Source organism: Amphiprion ocellaris, chromosome 10 (assembly GCF_022539595.1).
Source record: "Amphiprion ocellaris isolate individual 3 ecotype Okinawa chromosome 10, ASM2253959v1, whole genome shotgun sequence".
Classification (NCBI taxonomy): domain Eukaryota; kingdom Metazoa; phylum Chordata; class Actinopteri; family Pomacentridae; genus Amphiprion; species Amphiprion ocellaris.
Genome location: NC_072775.1, coordinates 27,943,172 through 27,961,317, shown reverse-complemented (window position 1 = coordinate 27,961,317; position 18,146 = coordinate 27,943,172). Strand labels below are relative to the sequence as shown.

The window sequence follows — 18,146 nt, the reverse complement described above, 5'->3', positions numbered from 1 at the left end:
AACCAGCTTACAGTCTACAATCTGACAATCAGATTTTCTGTTTTATTTTCTTCAAAAAAATACTCAAACCAGTTTATCGATTATTAAAAAAGCTGAATTTTGATTTACTAATCAGTTAATCATAGCAGTTTTATAGATACAATAAAAAATGAAGGAATGATGGAACAAAGCCAATGCAGAAGAATAAAGAAGCATGAAGAAATTGATCTTTCTGCACACCAAAAACTCAGTTCGAGCTAAAAGAAAACTATTTATATTCACAGACAAGGTTTAAATAAAGGTTTAAGTAACTTCAGAGCTGTTTTTGGTGCTAGTAAATGATTTGATAGCTTTTGGATATAAACTACTACAGTGTGTGAAGTAAAATCAGACTTAAAAAAACACACATCAACCACTGAATGTCACCGTCATAAACGAACTGAGTTTTGATATTAGTCAACATCCAACGCTGGTGAGGCTGCTTCCTTGTAGCTCCTTACTTGTTTGCAATGACTCAAGACTTTTTATAGGCGTGGTGGTTTAGCTACTAGCACCTACGCAAAAACCCTGAAAACTCACCGCAAAACCCACAGTTTCAGCTCCACAGATAAGGAGCTGGGTCTGGACAAACGTGTCTTCTTGTCCTGTGATGCTAGGTCAATGCACTGCAGAGTTGTTCAATGTTTGAGAAGCTAAATGCAGCTGCTGGTTTCCAGTAAATGCCCTCATAAGAGCAGCTGCTTAGTCACGCAGAGAGCAGGACGGCACTGATTGGTCAGTTAATTGTGTACTTTTTTACCGTAATGACCTACATATTGGCGCCTACTCGAAAATGATTCAATATAAAGTCAAATAATAGCTGTATTTAAAAGTGGAAGTTAGTTAAAAGTGTATAAAAACTAAAAATAAACGTGTGCAAGTTTTTTAATATTTAAATTATTAAGTCTTCCGGTGACACGGTGGGGTTACCGTAACTATTCGTGTGCGGCTCAAAGAGGAAGCGAAAATGCTGTATTTCCGCTGCAGCAGCGAGAACGGGCACGTCCAAAAAGAAAGGAAAATGTGTACAGAAAGAGCAAACTGAGGCCGGAGAAACAGCGTCGAACCATCGCCGTTCTCTTCGCGGACGCTCGGTAACCAGGCAGCGGTTGTTATTTAAAGCTCAGAGCCGAGTGTTTGACTGTTCAAGTGTCGTTTCGAGGTTAACCCCATCCCCTTGTTCCGTTGGTGATTCGCCTTGAGGAAGCAGCTCGGCGCTTAGCTAGCCTGCTACAGAGATGGGGACCAGAGCCAGCCGCCTACAGGAGGACCCGGTTCCCTCGGCTTTCGGGAAAGACGGCACAAAGCGGGATTCCTACCGGCGACCCCGCTGCGCCAGGCCCACCAGCCTCGTTGTCGACGTCTCCGTGAGCTTCGAGTACGCGGAGGCCAACCGGAGCCGATCGGAGGAAGGCAGCGACTCGGACCTGGGGCAGCATGGGGCGAGCGCCGACGGCAGCCCCGCCGACGACCACAGCATCCCCTCCAGCATCAGCCAAACGTCCCCCGCGGACGACAACAATAGCGAGGGGAAGCCCGAGGAGGACGGCAGCGTGAGCCCGGAGGCTGCCGTCGACGCAGAGCACCAACCCGCAGAGGAGACAGGCCGCACACCCCACCGCACCTTTTCCGAGCGGCTGCCCGGGAATCGACACTCTTCCACCCGCAGCGTTGGCGCAAGATCCGCCCGGGTCCGAGGCACCCACCAGCGGCCGGTGTCCGAGGCTTGGATCGGCCTGTACCGTGTTAACAACCGCCATGGCAGTAAGCTAACACATTTACACAGTGCAACAGTATTATCCGTGCACCTCATTTTCGATATTTGTGCAACATAAGTAGCAACTGGCTGGTAATTGCGTGGTAGCTGTGGTTTGTCTTGTTTTTAGATGCCGGGACATCACACATGTAGTAAATATGGATGTATTACAACTTGACAATATCAGCACAACTAAGTTACTCAATACAAGAGAAAAAAATGCAGAAATTTGCGTTATGACTTTTGATGCTTTTATTACACCGCTGATATTTAACTGAAGACGAGTGAGTGACTTGTTCTGAGAAATTAATAGCAATATAGAGAGGAAAGTCATGTAGTAGGCAGGGGTATTCATTGCTAACTTGACTCAGTCTTCATGAATGGATAACTTTAACTTCAAAGCAGCCTTTTAAAGCAAGTAATAATAGCCTCATTGTTTTATGATGTATCTACATCCAAATATATTCCAGTTCAACCCTCAATCTTCCCAGTCTGAAATTAAAATTGATTATTAGAGGAATTTACATTCCTGAACAGATAATCTCTTTTCCCATGCTCACAGGCTGACTAAAATCATCAGAGACCCTATTGTATGAGGCAGAATTGTGGTATAAAACTGGAAGTGGTGACATACAAGCTCTTTCATGTCACAAAGCCTGTTGACAGTGGTCGTCAGTGGCGCGTCCCGCGGCGTGCAAGTCGAACACATTAAGCAACCAACTGTCTTTTTTATTGGAATCTATTAAAATGAGACTCCGTTTGCAGGGGAAGTGAAAATGCACTGTCTGTTTGGGTTAGATAATCAGATTCACAGGGAAGGTGGCAATGTGACAGCAAGCATGCCATTTTGAGCTAGAACACAGCAGTGTGGTGGGTTTCCCAGGCCAGCCCTCTAGCAAGTGTAGGGAAATGGGTCACAACTTCACATGCCTGCTTGCTGGCAGCCGCTCATAGATGGAGGAGGGGGAATGTAGGGCAGCAAGGCAACGTTTCTGCCTGTCTGTCCCGTCCACGCATGGCTTTCCCTCGGGCCTGAGTCACTGTTTTGAGCGGTGCACGCAGTCAAATGAAGCTATTTCAGGTCAGTTACACTGCGGTAACATCACTCGCTCTGTCTCTGGAATGAGAACACAGCATTTCCACTGGCTGACTGTGTTTCCGTCTGCTAATCCCTTTGCCGTGTCGGCCTGTGTAATCAAGACGTCCAAACGCGGCACGTGTGCTCGCCGTGACGTGTGCATCATCAATCATTTATATTTGGCTATAACACAGTGTGTTAATATCAGCTCCCTGTTGTGTCTCTTCTCCCTTCAGATATCCGCTGTCCATTCTGCTCGAAGCCTTTCCCCGGGGGTCGGATTGAGGATCACCTGTTGAGCTGCCTCACGTCTCCTCCTCTACCTTACAATAGTGAGTATCATATCACAGAAATGCTCCTGACAGCTGTGTGTGTGTTTTTTAAAGCCTGGAGATGCTTATTGTTGCTTTGTGCCTGTGTATTTACAGCGGATGTGCTAAGTAAAGACAGCGGAGAGTGCTCCATCTGTTTGGAGGATCTGGTACAGGGAGAGACCATCGCAAGGCTGGCTTGCCTCTGTGTCTACCATAAGGGGTAAAGTTGATGTTTGGCGCTTCAATAAAATACACGGCTGATAAAACCAAACAGTAAAGGACAAAAAACAGAGCCTGACTGATACTGGAGTTTTGAGGGCGATAATGTAGTTGAGTTTAGAAAGTGATGGGGTTTTAGGGGCTCCCTGGTTGACCCATAAACAAGGGCTATAGTCCCAAACACAGCGGCCGTGGGTTTGAATCCAGCCCATGGCCTTCTGCTGTAGGTCCCTCCCCCATTCTTCTCCCCAAGCCAAAAGGAGATATATATATATATATATATATATATATATATATATATATATATATATATATACATACATATACATATACATATACACATACACATACACATATATATATATATATATATATATATATATATATATATATATAAAAAGAATGAAAGTGATAGGGGCTGACCAATTATTGTGGCCAATAATTGGCATTTTTCAGATTATCCGTGTTGGTATTTTTATTGGCCAATTATCGATTTATTTCTGATGCAGCCTCCTCTCTCTGTCTTTTGTCACTCTGTGGTCTCAGAAATGTCATAAGTTGTTGCCACAAATCAGGAAATTTGCTTCATTCACAGTGGCTAAGGCTAATGGCTAGCGGCTAAGTTAGCAGGCAGCTACAGATTAAACTGGAACAGAGTCTGGAAGTCAATAAATAACACTTTAAGATCTGGACCTAAGTGGAAAATAAAAGTGACTCAACAGTGAAAGATTAAGAAAATAGAGAAGAATACAGGAGACAAACTGATCAATCTCAGTCAATCCCACATAAACAGAGGAGATAATTTAATCACTCCTATTTCTATTTTACTTGTTCAGTTATAGTCACCCTTAATATGAAGAACCCTGGTTATGAATGACAGGTTCTTTTCTATCGCATGCTGTTAAAACATTACATTTAATGTATATTGGCCTTTCTTGATCATCAACAGTTGATATCAGCCCTGAAAAACCCATATCGATTGATCCCTAGAAACTGACGTATTGATATGTCAGCCTAAATTTATATTTTTCAGAGTTATATTGAAAAGGATAAATACGGGGTCATTACATATTTATTTTCCAGCAACATATTTCACAAACAAGTCAGTACCTTAATATAAAGATACCGCTTGACTCCGCACCACCGTCTGCTCAGCTGTGTACTCTGCTACATGCGTTGCAGACAGTGCTAAGAGTATTAAAAACGTTAGTCGGAGCTGCTCTGCTGAATAAACTATGTGATGACATCACTTCTAAATTATCCCAAGCATCTTTTTCTGCACTATGCTCTGTAAAAGAAAGTTTTAATATTGGGCGGCATACATGCAGATAAAGGTATCTTTGTGATAGCAGTGAGATACAAAATCACGAGGCTGAGAAACATGTTTCCAGATCTGAAAACAGTGTGGTCGCTGGTCTATGGTTTAACAAAACAAGGAAGCAAAAGTTCTTTTGTGCTAGGTCACATACAAACATCACACTCCTGATAATTAAAGACTGTTCGTCCTCTCCCATGATATCATGTTCTGAAGTTACCTCAGCAACCACTGCAGAGTCACTGCCATAAAGAATAATTATTTTGAAAATAAGAATAGATGGATAAGGACTTGTTTCTGTGGTGTAGCAATTTTTTTTTTAAAAAGGCATCAAGTATTTGCAGATGAAAGCTTTTACAACTGTGAAAACAACTGCACAGTCATTGCATTTTGATTAGACATGCTCACAGATCTACCAGAGTTTTGTCTCGGAAAAATAAATTACTATGAAGCTGAAAAAGGGCCACCGGTGTTTTTGCGTGTTTCAGCCCGTTTGCTGCAAAACAACGTTTTCAAAGCATGCTGTAATGTTCAACACTCGGTTTTTCCAAACTTCCTAAGAGCCGCAGATTTCCTATCACAGTAGAGGATTTACCAAGATTAGGTAATACATCACGGTGGAGGTCCTGCCTGCTGTTTTTTGTTTTGTTTTTTTCAAAGTTTGTCCAAGTTATGTCATTATTGTGTGCTTAAGCAGATGTCAGTGCAGTCTTATTTTGAAATCCACATGTGATGTTTAACTGTGATGGATAACTAGCAGAGAATAATAAAATTTAGCCTCAAGCTGCGACATAAGTATGTTTAACGTTAAGCAGTTTTTCTTTACTTTTTCAAGCCTTTAGTGTTTTTGCGCCACAGTTTGTAGGTGCAGCTGTTTGGCTGCGGAATTGTGTTTTTATTCAACAGGGCTCCAGACTAACTTCTTCTCACACATCACTTGCTGATTATTTTCTTATCAATAGATGATACAATTTACTATTGTTCCCTAAACACCCCACATTGTAGGCTGCTGTGGCTGCTGTTAGATAGCTGCGGTGTCAGACATGTTACTAAAAATTATTTTAAAAAGAGTTAAACTAGCAATGTAATTTCAGATTTGTCCCAGATGAAACCTAATGATTTTTTTTTTCTACATGCACTCTCTTCTATGAGCAGTGCTTGTAGCTGCTGGTGATCTCATTTTTAAGTGTAAATACACCGAAGTTATAAAAGTACTACTGTCCGCCGCTGTGGTTAACACAGTAGCTGCCGGTTAGAGCGACACAAATACAGCTTCAATGATCATCATGCACTAGCACAACGCAACCACTTGAAATTTTAACTGGCACTCTCTCACAAAGAAGGTCGCAAAAGCAGTCTGGAATCAAAACCAGTAGACCAGGGGTGTCAAACATGTGGCTAGGGTTGTCACGATTTCAATTTTTTGAGCCACGATTATTGTGGAAGGAAATATTGCGATTTTACGATTATTCACGATTATCGACATTATGAAAGAAAAAAACCCAGTGTTTGTATTTAAATAAACTCTTTAATAATACTTAAACTTTTAAACATTTACTGTTCTTATAAAATAAAATAAATTGTTCCAACACGTCTTTGTAGTAAATAAAAGTGCAAATTGCATTACAAAACAGTCACTAACTTGAGGAACTTAAAGGCTTCTTTAGCTGCCATCATTAAAACAAAAGTTAGTGAGTAAATTCTAGTAAGTTCTAGTGAAGTGCCTCTTTGAGACTTTTATGTATTATGGAATGTTGCAATTTAATGTATGGTTGATAACGTAGTGTTTACTTTGTAAATCAAACAAAACAAAAAGACATAAAAAGAATACATTTAAAGATTCTAAAAACACTTCATTTTAAGCTTTAAATATCCTCCACAATTTTAGACAATATAACTACAGAAAAAAGGATAAATGGGAGTCTTATTTATTTTTACTAAAACGTTTATATAAACAATTCACCACTAATTTTACAACAATTAATCCAAACACCCGGATCATTTCCCAGGGAAAACTCTAGAGTCTGACAGGAGGTCCAGGCAGACAGACAGCCTCCCTGTCCTGGAGGTTATACTGTCTCCTCCACTACCACTGTCAGCGGGCAGCGGGGCTTCCCGGACCACACTCCCTGCTGAGGGGACCGGGCCGACAGCATCTTCGGAGGAGGGCACGGGCTTCCGGAGCCAAAACAACCGGCGGGTCGGGAGCTCCGGTTCCCTCCTGCGCTCCCATTCCCCACCCGCCGCGGCCCGCCGTCTTCCCCTCGCCTGCGGACGCAGGAAAGCAGCCCGGCTGCGACGGGCGGGGAACGGGAGCGCAGGAGGTAACCGGAGCTCCCGACCCGCCGGTTGTTTTGGCTCCGGGAGGAAACTCGGGGCGCGGGGGGTCCTCGGGGCGGCCCGGCCGCCGGACCGCTGACTTCGGAACCGACAGTTACCGCGCGTGCGGCGGACAGTCCCATCTTGGCAACCTCATTGCGCACAGCGGCCACAATATTAGGGACACTTCGGCGGGCCGGAAGCCCAGAAATTATTTTTTCTTTCTGTGCGACCCGGTACGGGCCGCAGACCGGTGGTTGGGGATCACTGCTGTAGTGTTGCCTACACACGTGCATTATGCCTACGTCATTGCCCCCCCCCCCCCCCCCCTCCTTATTTTTGAAACTTGTGGTAAAAGTTGTTAGAAGCGCTGCACTGGTTGGCACTAACGCGGTCTTTGCTGTACTTTTTTATTGGGAAATGATGATTTTACCTTGACTTGGACATACAGCGGTGGATGATTGTCACGAAGATGCTGTATCGTGTTGGTTGTATTCGCACCTTTTGCTGCAACTTTGCGACGACAGGCTTTGCACGTGGGGTGCCCATCCACGAAAACCTCACCTTTAGCATCTTTTGGATACCCAAAGTGATCCCGTACTGCTGATTTGAGTCGCTTTTTGGGAGGATGCAAGTCCGGAGGAGCACCCCCGTCAGCCATCCTCAATTTAGCGGTGAGTGAATTCGGTGATGCCGATTAGACAGGAGCGCGCGCACAGGCCAAGGAGCCACTCTCTCTCCACTCAGCGCAGCTCACGCTTCTTGCATTGCACCTCTCGCGAGGCTTTTCTACGGATAATCGTGGTTGTGAAAAATGTGACGAATATCTATTTATAATCGTGGTTATTGTAAAACCGGTTAACCTAGACAACCCTACATGTGGCCCGTGGGCCAAAAGCGGCCCGCCAGAGGGTCCAATCCAGCCTGCAGCACAACTTTGTAAAGTGTAAAACTTACAGAGACGACATTAAATTAAAAATAATTTCCTGACCAGGACAAGTTGTTTTGATCATAAAGTCACATATGATATTGCTCATTGTTCTTTTGTCATTTTGTGTCTCACTTTTGTTTTTTGTCTTGTTTTTGGCTGACTTTTGTCGTTTGTCTCATGTTTTTGTCATTTTCTGTTTCCTTTTTGTCTCACTTGTGTTGTTAGACTTTTTTTTGTTGTTTGGTTTCTCACTTTTGTCATTTTTTGTGTAATTTTTGTCGCATGTCCATTTTTTTGTCGCTTTCTTTTTTGTCTAATTTTTTGTCTCTTGTCTCCTTTTTTGTCATTTTATTTCTCGCTTTTGTCTTTTGTGTCTCGTTTTTATCGTTCTGTCTCATTTTTGTAATAATTTGTCTTGTTTTTTGTCTTTTTTTTGTCCTACTTGTCATTTGTTTCATGTTTTTGTCATGTTTCTTGTTTTTGTTGTTTTGTGTTTCCTTTTTGGCTGTTGTGTTTTTCGTCTCTTTTTGTCACTGTGTTTTGCTTTATCCGTTATTTTGTGTATCATTTTTGTCATTTGTTTTTTTTTTTGTCTCACTTGTGTTGCCAGTCTATTTTTTTTGACGCTTTGTTTCTTGCTTTTGTCATTTTGTCTAATTTTTGTCGCATGTCCATTTTTTGGTCACTTTCTAATTTTTTGTCTCTTTTTTGTTTTGTGTCGTTTGTCTCATTTTTTGTTATTTTGTTTCTCACTTTTGTCGGTTTATGTCTCATTTTTTACATTTTGTGTCTCCTTTGTGATACTTTGTCTTGTTTTTATTGTTTTATTTTTGGCTGACATTTGTCATTTGTTGATCATAAAGTATAATACTATATCTTTCAGTTTCAGATACCTGTGACTAAATGTTTTGTGCCTTTGTAGATCCACTGTGATCTGTAATTTGTAGTGTATAAATAATAAACTGAGACAAAATATTGTTGAAATTGAATTAAATTTCATAAAAAAAAGTCAGGATTTTCACGATTTTTTGTAAAAAGATAAGTCCTTAATATTTTCAGAACGTACTTTTTTGCATTAAAACAAAGGAAAAATTTGGAGTTGTGGTTATTTATGGGTTAATATGCTGTGAGTTTGCTAGTCACTTGAGATCAAATTGGGCTGAATGTGGCCCCTGAACTAAAATGAATTTGACACCCTTGCAGTAGACCAACTGAGATTCGGAAAACGCTTTGAATTTTAGAAGCAAAACAGTGACAGCTTAAAAATAATGACACACTACATAATTTTTAAGCGATAAAACCCACCTATTAGTGCAGGGCTGCAATTTAATAATGTTTTCATTAGTGATCAACATGCTAATTATGTTCTTTATTCAGTCAATTATTCATTTGGTCCATGAATTATAAGCAGTAATCTAGATCTCTGCATGATGTCTTTAAATTGTGTTCAATCAATAACCAAAAAGTCAAAAAAGCCCACTTAACTATCTAATAAAGGAGAGAAAAAGCTGCAACCAGTAAATGTTTTTTCTGTCTGTCGCCTAATCAAGTGCTGACTAATAGTTTCAGCCCTATCTTGGTGATTAAATCAAACAAAAATGAGTACCAGCCTATCTCATATCTCTGATCCTTTTGCATTTAATAAACCAGCAATCCCTTGAAACTCATTCACAGCCTGCTGCAGTGATTACACTTAATCTGTTTTCCCATTTTCAGTAAGTGAATTAAGCCACAATCAGAAACACACCTCAGAGCTTCTGCCACATTAGCATGAGTTACTCAGAGTGTATTGTTTCAGTAAATCTAAACATAATTGCGTCTCCCCCTGTAGCTGCATCGACTCCTGGTCCAAGGTGAAGCCCTGCTGCCCCGAACATCCCTTCGATTGACTCACGGGTCACATGGACTCTTCATAGTGACCAACCCGACTCAGGTACATACGTACATACATTTATCTCCTTAAAACGGAATTTGTTTTGCAGATGCTTCATTTAACACCAGTTTGTAACATGTATTTAACATGATTTTTAATGCATTTTCCATGAAATGCCATTTTTATGTGACATTTATTACAACTATTTGTCCGGCCTTGTTGTAAACTGTATTTAAATGCATTTGTCTAATGTCCACTCTGTTCTTTTCTTCCCCTTACAGGAGACTACACTGAACCCCAATTCAAAAAGTTCAAATAAAAACATGTAATTGAACAAACAAAAGCCCACTGTCCCTTCTCAGACGCAAACCACAGATATTTGAGTGGAGAACAGAAGATCCTGAGAGGAAGCAGTGACGCCCGACACTCTCCACTAGGATCGATTGATTTGATCTTTTTAAGGCCAAACTCCTGAAACGGCGACAAACAGCTGCTCTGTCTCTAACCTGCAGTGGAGATTCTAGTTGGGACAGGAACAACCTGTCTGTTCTGTGAAGTTGAACATAAAAAAAAAATATCTAATATTATCATCCCGAACGATCTTGAAGCTGGGGAAGGAACGCAAAAACAAATCACAAAACAAAACAAAACAAAAAAGTTGTCTTAACTGTGACTCTGGATCCTTTCCTGTGTATTTTTTCCTCCCTAACCGAACGGGATCGGTCATTTTATCAAGTATTTGGCAAAAGAGTATTGTTCCATGTCATACGTTGGACGAATGTTTTCTTTCCTCGGCTCGCCCCAAATGAACCAACCTCACACTGAAAGCCGGAACTGTCGCCGCAGACACGTTGCTTTATTTTTTTCGATTGAGCTGGAAGTTGAGGGCTTGTCTTTGGTGAATGGGGGCCGCCGTTATTAGGTGTTCTCTGTTTTCTTTTACCTGTAAAACATTTCAGGGGAAGTTTGGGGGCTAATCATTATTTTTTTGTTATTTCACTTTTCTTTTCTTGGTCAGTTTCTCGTAGGTGGTTTGTTAGCGCTGACTTTAATGTGCTGCTACTTGCTGAGTGTTTTTTAGATATTTCATAGGGCAATAGTAGCGCTGGTGTTGGCAACAATTTGAGCACTTTTGTCCCTCAAGGCTGATTTTTTTTGTTTTTTTTTCTTTTCTTTTTTGGACATAAGGTCTGGGATAAGATTGTGTGTTTGTATGTGTGTATTCAGGGGCTGTACATGTCCTGAGCATGGTTGTATATTCAGGAAAGCGTGTGTGTTTACTGTAAATTGCCTAGGAGTCTGCTTGGTCAAGCAGGTTACAACATCCTGTTACATGTCTTTGTTTTGGTACGCAACATGGCGGCTCACATGGTCCAGTTTTGTCCCCCTTTCCTATCTCCTCTCTAGGGTTTAGTCCGGATTTTTCTTTTCCTTTTTGGACCAGGCCCCTCAAGCGACAGTTTTGCCATCTGGTTAAATGGATGCCAGATCTGGGAAGGTTTTAAAGGGAAGGATGGATCGAGGGATGTATTTTTGGGGGCATGTTTACACCATGTGGTATCTGCCTCCCTCCACAACACTGGAGGCTGTGAACAGCTGATGGTTAATGATTACATAAGCAGCCCCCCTCCCCCTTTTTCCCCTTGTTTTTTCTATTCTTTTTTAGCTATTGTAATATCACATGATTATTGGTAAATGTGTTAAAAATGGCTTTCCTTTGCCTGTGTGTGTGTGTTGATTGCCTTTGCCTGGTGAAGGGGTTCTTGTGCAAGTCGGTGTTTGTAGTGTTTATTTTTGGGCTTTTGAATCGAGGCCGAGGCTGCTCGACACACACCGTCTGGCTGTTGTTGCACAGGCCAGTAGAAAGATTTTTTAAAAAAAAAAAAAAAAAACAACAACATGCTTTTACCGTCTGCTGAGGAGACGAATCTATGTGTGTAACTCGAGTTTGTTCAACCCCCAGCCTCTGTTTTTTTTTTTTTTTTTTAATACTCTTTCTGGTCACTGGTGTTCTGCTGTCTGAGGTGCTACAACTTGTCCCGCCACTAGAGGCCAGCCCTGTGCATGTTTCTCATATTTTGTATTGGAGAATAGAAAAATAATGCCAAAAGTCTGACTGTGGATTGAGTGAGAGAGTGCAGAAGACGGAAGACAGAGGTGCACTGAATCATTACATGTTACATTTGTTGTGGTGATAAGTTATGATATATTCTTTGGCTGGGAGGGGTTGAGGGGAGGGTGTTTGTTGGTGGAGGTCGGGTTGTCGATGAAGATAAAAACAGACAATCTGAAGCCCTCACGTGACTCTCATTTACTTTGTTTCCCCTCCTTCTAAGCTGTGTGGTGCAATACCTCAATTTTTACCAATGCTAGCTAAACGCTCTGTGTGGAAACTAGCTCCTCTTCAACCAAGGACGGTGGGGGGGTGGGGGTGGGGTGGGGTGGGGGGCTGTTGTATAAATGTCCCTAAATCCTTGGCTTTCAAATTGCAGGGTGTCGAGTCCACCCTGCGGTTTGAGGCTAACGTATTAGCTGAGAATGGGTTTTTTTTGTTCGTTTTTTTCAGTGTCACCACAGAGGTATCTGCATCCCCAAGATACGGACAATCTGCCTTTACTCTGGTATAAAAACAAATTGAATTTTATTTATTAAATTGTAAATATGTAATGCAGTTCAAGAAAATGGCTTGGTCCTTGTCTGTTCAATATACTGTTTCTAAGCTCCGATCTTTTGTATGTCTCAGAAATTGTTTTTATATGTATTTTTTACAAATAAATATGTGTGAGAGATGTTTTGTCGAAGTCTGTTTTGTTCGTTTTATAAGTGTTGAGGCATTTCTGCTTGTTGAATGAAACTGAGATGGGTTAGATGTGTCATAATTAGATTTAAAAAATGTATTTGGAGTTACAAAACAGCATTAAAATTGCAAAAATATTTTACATTTTTAAAACATTCATTCCATAACAGTAATCACCATTTACTATTTTATTAATCTGTTATATGTTGTCAAGTTTAGCTTGTTAATCTGTCTCAGAAGGGTCAAATTATTGACCTGCATCAAGCAAAGAAAACAGCTAAGGAGATTTCTGAAACTACTAAAATCAGGTTAAGAACCATCCAACGCTTTATTTAACCCTGAAGGATAGTGGCGAACCATCATCTTCGAGGAACAAATGTGGTCGGAACAAACTCTTAGATCGTGATCAGAGATCACTTAAATGTCTGGTAAAATCATATAAGAAATCAACAGGTGAATTCACAGCTATGTTTAATAGTGAATGTAAGAGCATTTCCACAAGCACAATGTGAAGGGAACTCAAGGGATTAAACAGCTGTGTAGCCCTAAGAAAACCACTGATCAATGAGGCTAATCAGAAAAAAAGGCTTCGATTTGCTAGGTAGCATAAAGATTGAATTCTGGAGCAATGGAAGAAGGTCATGTGGTCTGATGAGTCCAGATTTACCCTGTTCCAAAGTGCTGGGTGCATCAGGGTAAGAAGAGAGGTGGATAAAGTGATGCATTCATCATGGCTAGTGCCTACAAGTCTGTGGGGGTTAGGGTTATGATCTAGGGCTGGTCAGGTTCAACAACATTATGTTCCCAAAGAATGAGGTCAGCTGACTACCCGAATATACTGAATGACCAGGTCTTTCCATCAATGCAGCTTTTCTTCCCTGACGGCACAGGCAGGGAGATGATGATGCCAGGATTCATGGGGCTCACATTGTGAATGAGTGGATCAGCGAGCATGAGATGTCATTTTCACATATGGATTGGCCTCCACAGAGTCCAGACCTCAGACCCATTGAGAATCTTTGGGATGTTCTGGAGAAGACTTTGCACAGTGGTCTAACTCTCCCATCATCAGTACAAGATCTTGGTGAAAAATTAATATATCTCTGGACAGAAATAAATGCTGTGACAGAAGCTTTTTGAAACAATGCCACAGTGAATGCCTGCTGTAGTCAAAGCTAAAGGTGGTTCAACGAAATATTAGAGTGTATAACAATTTTTTTTGGACGGGCTGATGATAAATCTCCACAGTCTGATGTGAATAATGTTTATTAAATACAGAGGCTCTAAGAACAAATATGAGTAAAATCTTGAGATTTTAACTAACAACACAAAGCATTACATTGTCTATGCATACTTCTCTAAAACACTCCTCTTACTTTCTGGGAAGCCACAACCTATCGTCTTGAGACCCAATCAGGAAGTATATGATGTGAAAGTTTAACCACCTCTTCTTTTTTATTTCTGCTCAGTCAGTGTGACCTTGGTTTCAACTTACGATTGCAGATGAAGAGATGGCTTGCACTTCTGGTCTTATCACGTTATGTGGGCTCCATGGGCTTCCGTTGGGTTGCTGCTTTCCACAGGATTATTTAGTGTATGCATGACTTCAGTTGACATGTTAGGTTTTCCAATTTTATCATTGTTTGTACAAAAATCTAAGTTACACATCCTATTTGCCAAGTTTTAACATCTGTTTAATCTTAAAATGCCACAACATGCTGAGGAGTAAATCCTGAGATGTAGGTGGTGACTCTGTTCGAAACAAGCTGCACAAATGGTTACTCAACTATGAGCTTCCCTAAACAGAAGTTAGATAACAATATAACCAAGGGAGGATCAGATTTCCATGAATTTTGTTCTTGATTTGGAAAAAGTAAAGAAAAAAGCGCCCCACAGTACATACATGTTTATTATAATTCACTATACTCGAGTCAGGCTGGAAGGATTTTGCTGTGGGTTCCTGGAAGTCACCTAAAACTTTTATGACCGCCAATCTAATGTCATACAAAAGTGAAGTTTTTAACATTGCCAAACCTCGGACATGAATCTGTTTTATCACTTTAAACATCACATTAATTGAAAGTGCTCCATCAATGCTGCGCCACAGGTTGATGGAGAGAAGTCTGTTCAGCAGCCTCCTTCTCCTCACACAGCACTGAGTGGTTGTTTGTTGAATATAATCCAGCAGAAAAGATAGGAAGATCATTTACTTTATTCTCAATTACAGAACTAAAAGAAATATACTGTTTGGGCATATTCACTCAAATCACAGCAAATATTTTACCATTTTGCTCTACAAACCCTTAAATTGCTTGATAATATAAATTTATCCATATCTGAATAAAAAAGGAAGCAGGTGTACAGTAATGAGTCACAGCAATAACTGGAGCATTTGATCTTTTGAGACAAATCTCTAAATGGAATAAAGGTTCTGCCTAAAAAACATCTCTCAGCTGGTTGTATAACAAATATTTCAATGTTAATTGGTCAGAAATTATTGGTGTTTCAAAGTATGTTCAGGTAAAGTTAAGTTAGTATAACTAAAATCACAGACATGTCTGGAATATATTGTTAAAAAAGGGTTGTCGTGTAGATCTAAGTAGTTTTGTTTCTCTTCACACATTTGCATAAACTGGTGGTTATTTTTGCAGAGACCTGTTGGTTTCACGTGTGATTTACTGTATATTTATGGGTTTTATGTTGTTTTTTTCTTCTTTTGCAAACATTAACCTCTTTATATGGTTCACTTTTGTACCTCAGTTTCATCCAGGATGTCGGACACGGCAGACGCCCTCACATCCGAACAGATCCCTTCTGGTTGTGATGTCCCCTCCTCACCTCCACCGTATACCTACCAAGAACAGGAGCCTCCAGCTTATTCTGCAGCCCCAGCCAACTACAATCCACCCTGCAGCTATCAGCCCTCAGCTGGATACAAGTCTTTCCGCGTCATAAATCCAGAAGCTGCATCCAACACGACTCCACCTATATCCTCATCATCTTTTGGTCACAAGACAGTGAGGAGAGGGTTCATAAGGAAGGTTTGCAGTCTTGGTTTTCCTACTTTTGGCCTATGAGTGATGGCATTCTTTGTGAGATAAGTTTGAATTTAGTTGCATACAGTACTTGGTACAGGTAAGCTTTAAAATTTAAGATTTTTGCCATAATGTTTGCTGTTTGCTTTTACTGTTTTAGTCTGGTGTTATTTTAGCCTACTTATTTTATTCCAGTAATGTATTGTACATTTATCCTATTGTTTCACTGTTTTTTAGGCACTGCATTTCAAAATGATTTATCTTATGAAATAAATCGAAAAATTACTTGTATGTGCAGTCTGTTACAAATAAATATTACACCAGCTCCCAAATAATGTGGAGAGAAAACTGATCATTAATAGAAGATTAACAGATGACTGACATATAAATAAATGATGAACTTACGGTAAGTACATGAAACTGATTTTACTTTAAGTAACCAGAAATATACATCAATGTAACGGGCAGATATTATGGTTAAATTTGCCCTACCACCATTTAGAGTAGTAGAAGCTGGATGTTTTTACAACTTTTTACTTTTAAACAGCATTTTCGAGCCATGATAAGTTTGTCATTTAATATTATGAGTTCCTATTTGCAGTAAATGGTGTTCAGGTGTTAAAGATGACTGAAGCTGGAGGAAAGAGGGATATTTTGTGCAGTTAGGCTACTGCAACTGGTATTTTTGTGATTATTGTGGCAACTATAATACTAAAGGTTAAAGATCCTGCCACTTGCATTCATCTTGTTCAAATCTGAGATGAGACGAGACAAGATGAGATGAGATAAAGTAAGATGTGGTAAGTTAAGATGGGATGAGTTAAGATGAGTTAAAATAAGGTAAGATGAGATCAGATGAGATAATACAAGATAAGTTAAGATGAGACAAGATGAGTTAAGATAAGAAGTTAACATGAGATACAAAAAAATGAGGTAAGGTAAGATGAGAAAAAATGGGATAAGATGAAATAAGTTAAGATGAGACAAGATGAGTTAAGATGAGATAAGTTAAAAAGAGAAAAGATTAGTTAAGATAAGTAAAGATGAGACCAAATTAGTTAAGATAAATTAAGATGAGATCAGTTAACATGAGATACGATAAAATGAGGTAAGATAAAATAAGATGAGATGAGACAAGATAAGATGACACAAGATGAGTTAAGATGAGAAAAGATAAGGTAAGTTAAGCTGAGAGAAGATTTAGATAAGATGAGTTAATATGAGATGAGATAAAATAAGATGAGTTAAAAGGAGACAAGATGAGAAAAGATAAGTTAAGATGAGATAAGATAAATTAAGATGAGATCAAATGCATTAAAATGCGATAAGATGGGATGAGACAGGATAAGATGAGACGAGTTAGCATGAGATGAGATAAGATGAGTTCTGATGAGACAGGATGAGAAAAGATGAGATGATTTAAGAGGCGACAAGATTTATATAAGATGAGTTAACATAAGATGAGACTGAGCTGTGATTAGATAAGATGAGTTAAGATAAGTTAAGACAAGGTGAGTTAAGATTAGATAAGATCTAACTTAACATAAGTTAAGATAGATGAAATGAGATAAAACCTTAATAATCCCAAAGGAAATTCTTGTGCCAGAAATTGCTCAGAAAAAAAACAAAATAAAAGCTGTGCCTAAATACATAAATGTAACAACATATAAAAATGATATATTACTGAAATTTAAAAGTAAGCTAAAATAAGCTCAAATGGAACAGGAGAAAGCAATGCTGGAAGTTATACTGAGCTAATAAGTAACATCACACACGATCAAGAAATATTGCACCTGTAAAATCAGATGAAGATGAATTATTGCACAAGACTTGGAGACTTCAATATTTCCTACTGACTAAAAACAATAACTATCCACTGTACAACAGATGACAGCTACGGTATGTCAATGTTTAACCCCGGGTTTCATTAAAAATGTGCAGAATTTTGGAAATCAAGTCCAAATCTTGTCTTAAAAACTGAGGCTGGAACCAACTTTTAATCATAACACTAAGATTACAAATCAGCTTTATTAATACATGAGGCAAGATTGACAGGTTTTATTTGTCACGTGCTCATAAGTATGTGCAGTAAAATGCAGGATCATTAGGAGGTTGTGCTAAAAGCTGAGTTGACAGCACTGATTTAGACTATAGACTCACCCTTGAGACCAGTTTTTTGTGAACTTTTCACCACAGTTCTACGTTAGTAATTAAGTTCTTTGTTTTCTATCCTTTTGTTCCACATTTTCCATTTCCACAAAGGCGGTTCAGACCAACCGGTGGGCTTATCTCAGCTCCTTCGTAGTCTTCGCCATGGTTACCATCACCCTCATCTTCTGCAAGCCACCCATCACCCCTGGAACATCGTGGGCCTGGTGGATTACAAATACAGCAGCATAAAATATCTAACAGGAATCCTAAATATATGTTACTTAAAAACATAAATAATAAAGGAACCATGTTTTTAAAAGGACATAAATGCTGGATATGA

The 18,146-nt window shown here is 39.8% G+C and overlaps 2 protein-coding genes across 4 annotated transcripts in view; one reads left to right on the top strand and one right to left on the bottom strand.

The window, feature by feature from the left end:
- The window catches only part of tep1 (telomerase-associated protein 1), a 65,665-nt gene extending 64,931 nt beyond the window's left edge, over window positions 1–734 (bottom strand). For both annotated transcript variants that reach the window (XM_023295155.3, XM_055014094.1), the window contains exon 1: window positions 559–734. The gene's annotated coding sequence lies outside the window, so the exon portion shown is untranslated. The remainder of the gene's footprint in view (window positions 1–558) is intronic.
- A 247-nt stretch (window positions 735–981) lies between these two features.
- On the top strand, window positions 982–15,940 carry zgc:66427 (uncharacterized protein LOC406256 homolog). Of its 2 annotated transcripts, XM_023294459.3 has the most exons (5): window positions 982–1,782; window positions 3,089–3,184; window positions 3,281–3,386; window positions 9,782–9,883; window positions 10,105–12,612. In XM_023294459.3, the coding sequence occupies exons 1-4, from the start codon at window positions 1,257–1,259 to the stop codon at window positions 9,837–9,839; spliced, it is 786 nt and encodes a 261-aa protein (XP_023150227.1). In that variant the 5' UTR covers window positions 982–1,256; the 3' UTR covers window positions 9,840–9,883; window positions 10,105–12,612. The 2 variants fall into 2 exon arrangements, with proteins under 2 accessions (XP_023150227.1, XP_054870070.1); XM_055014095.1 differs by lacking the exons at window positions 9,782–9,883; window positions 10,105–12,612 and adding an exon at window positions 15,381–15,940.
- Window positions 15,941–18,146: the final 2,206 nt, after the last annotated feature.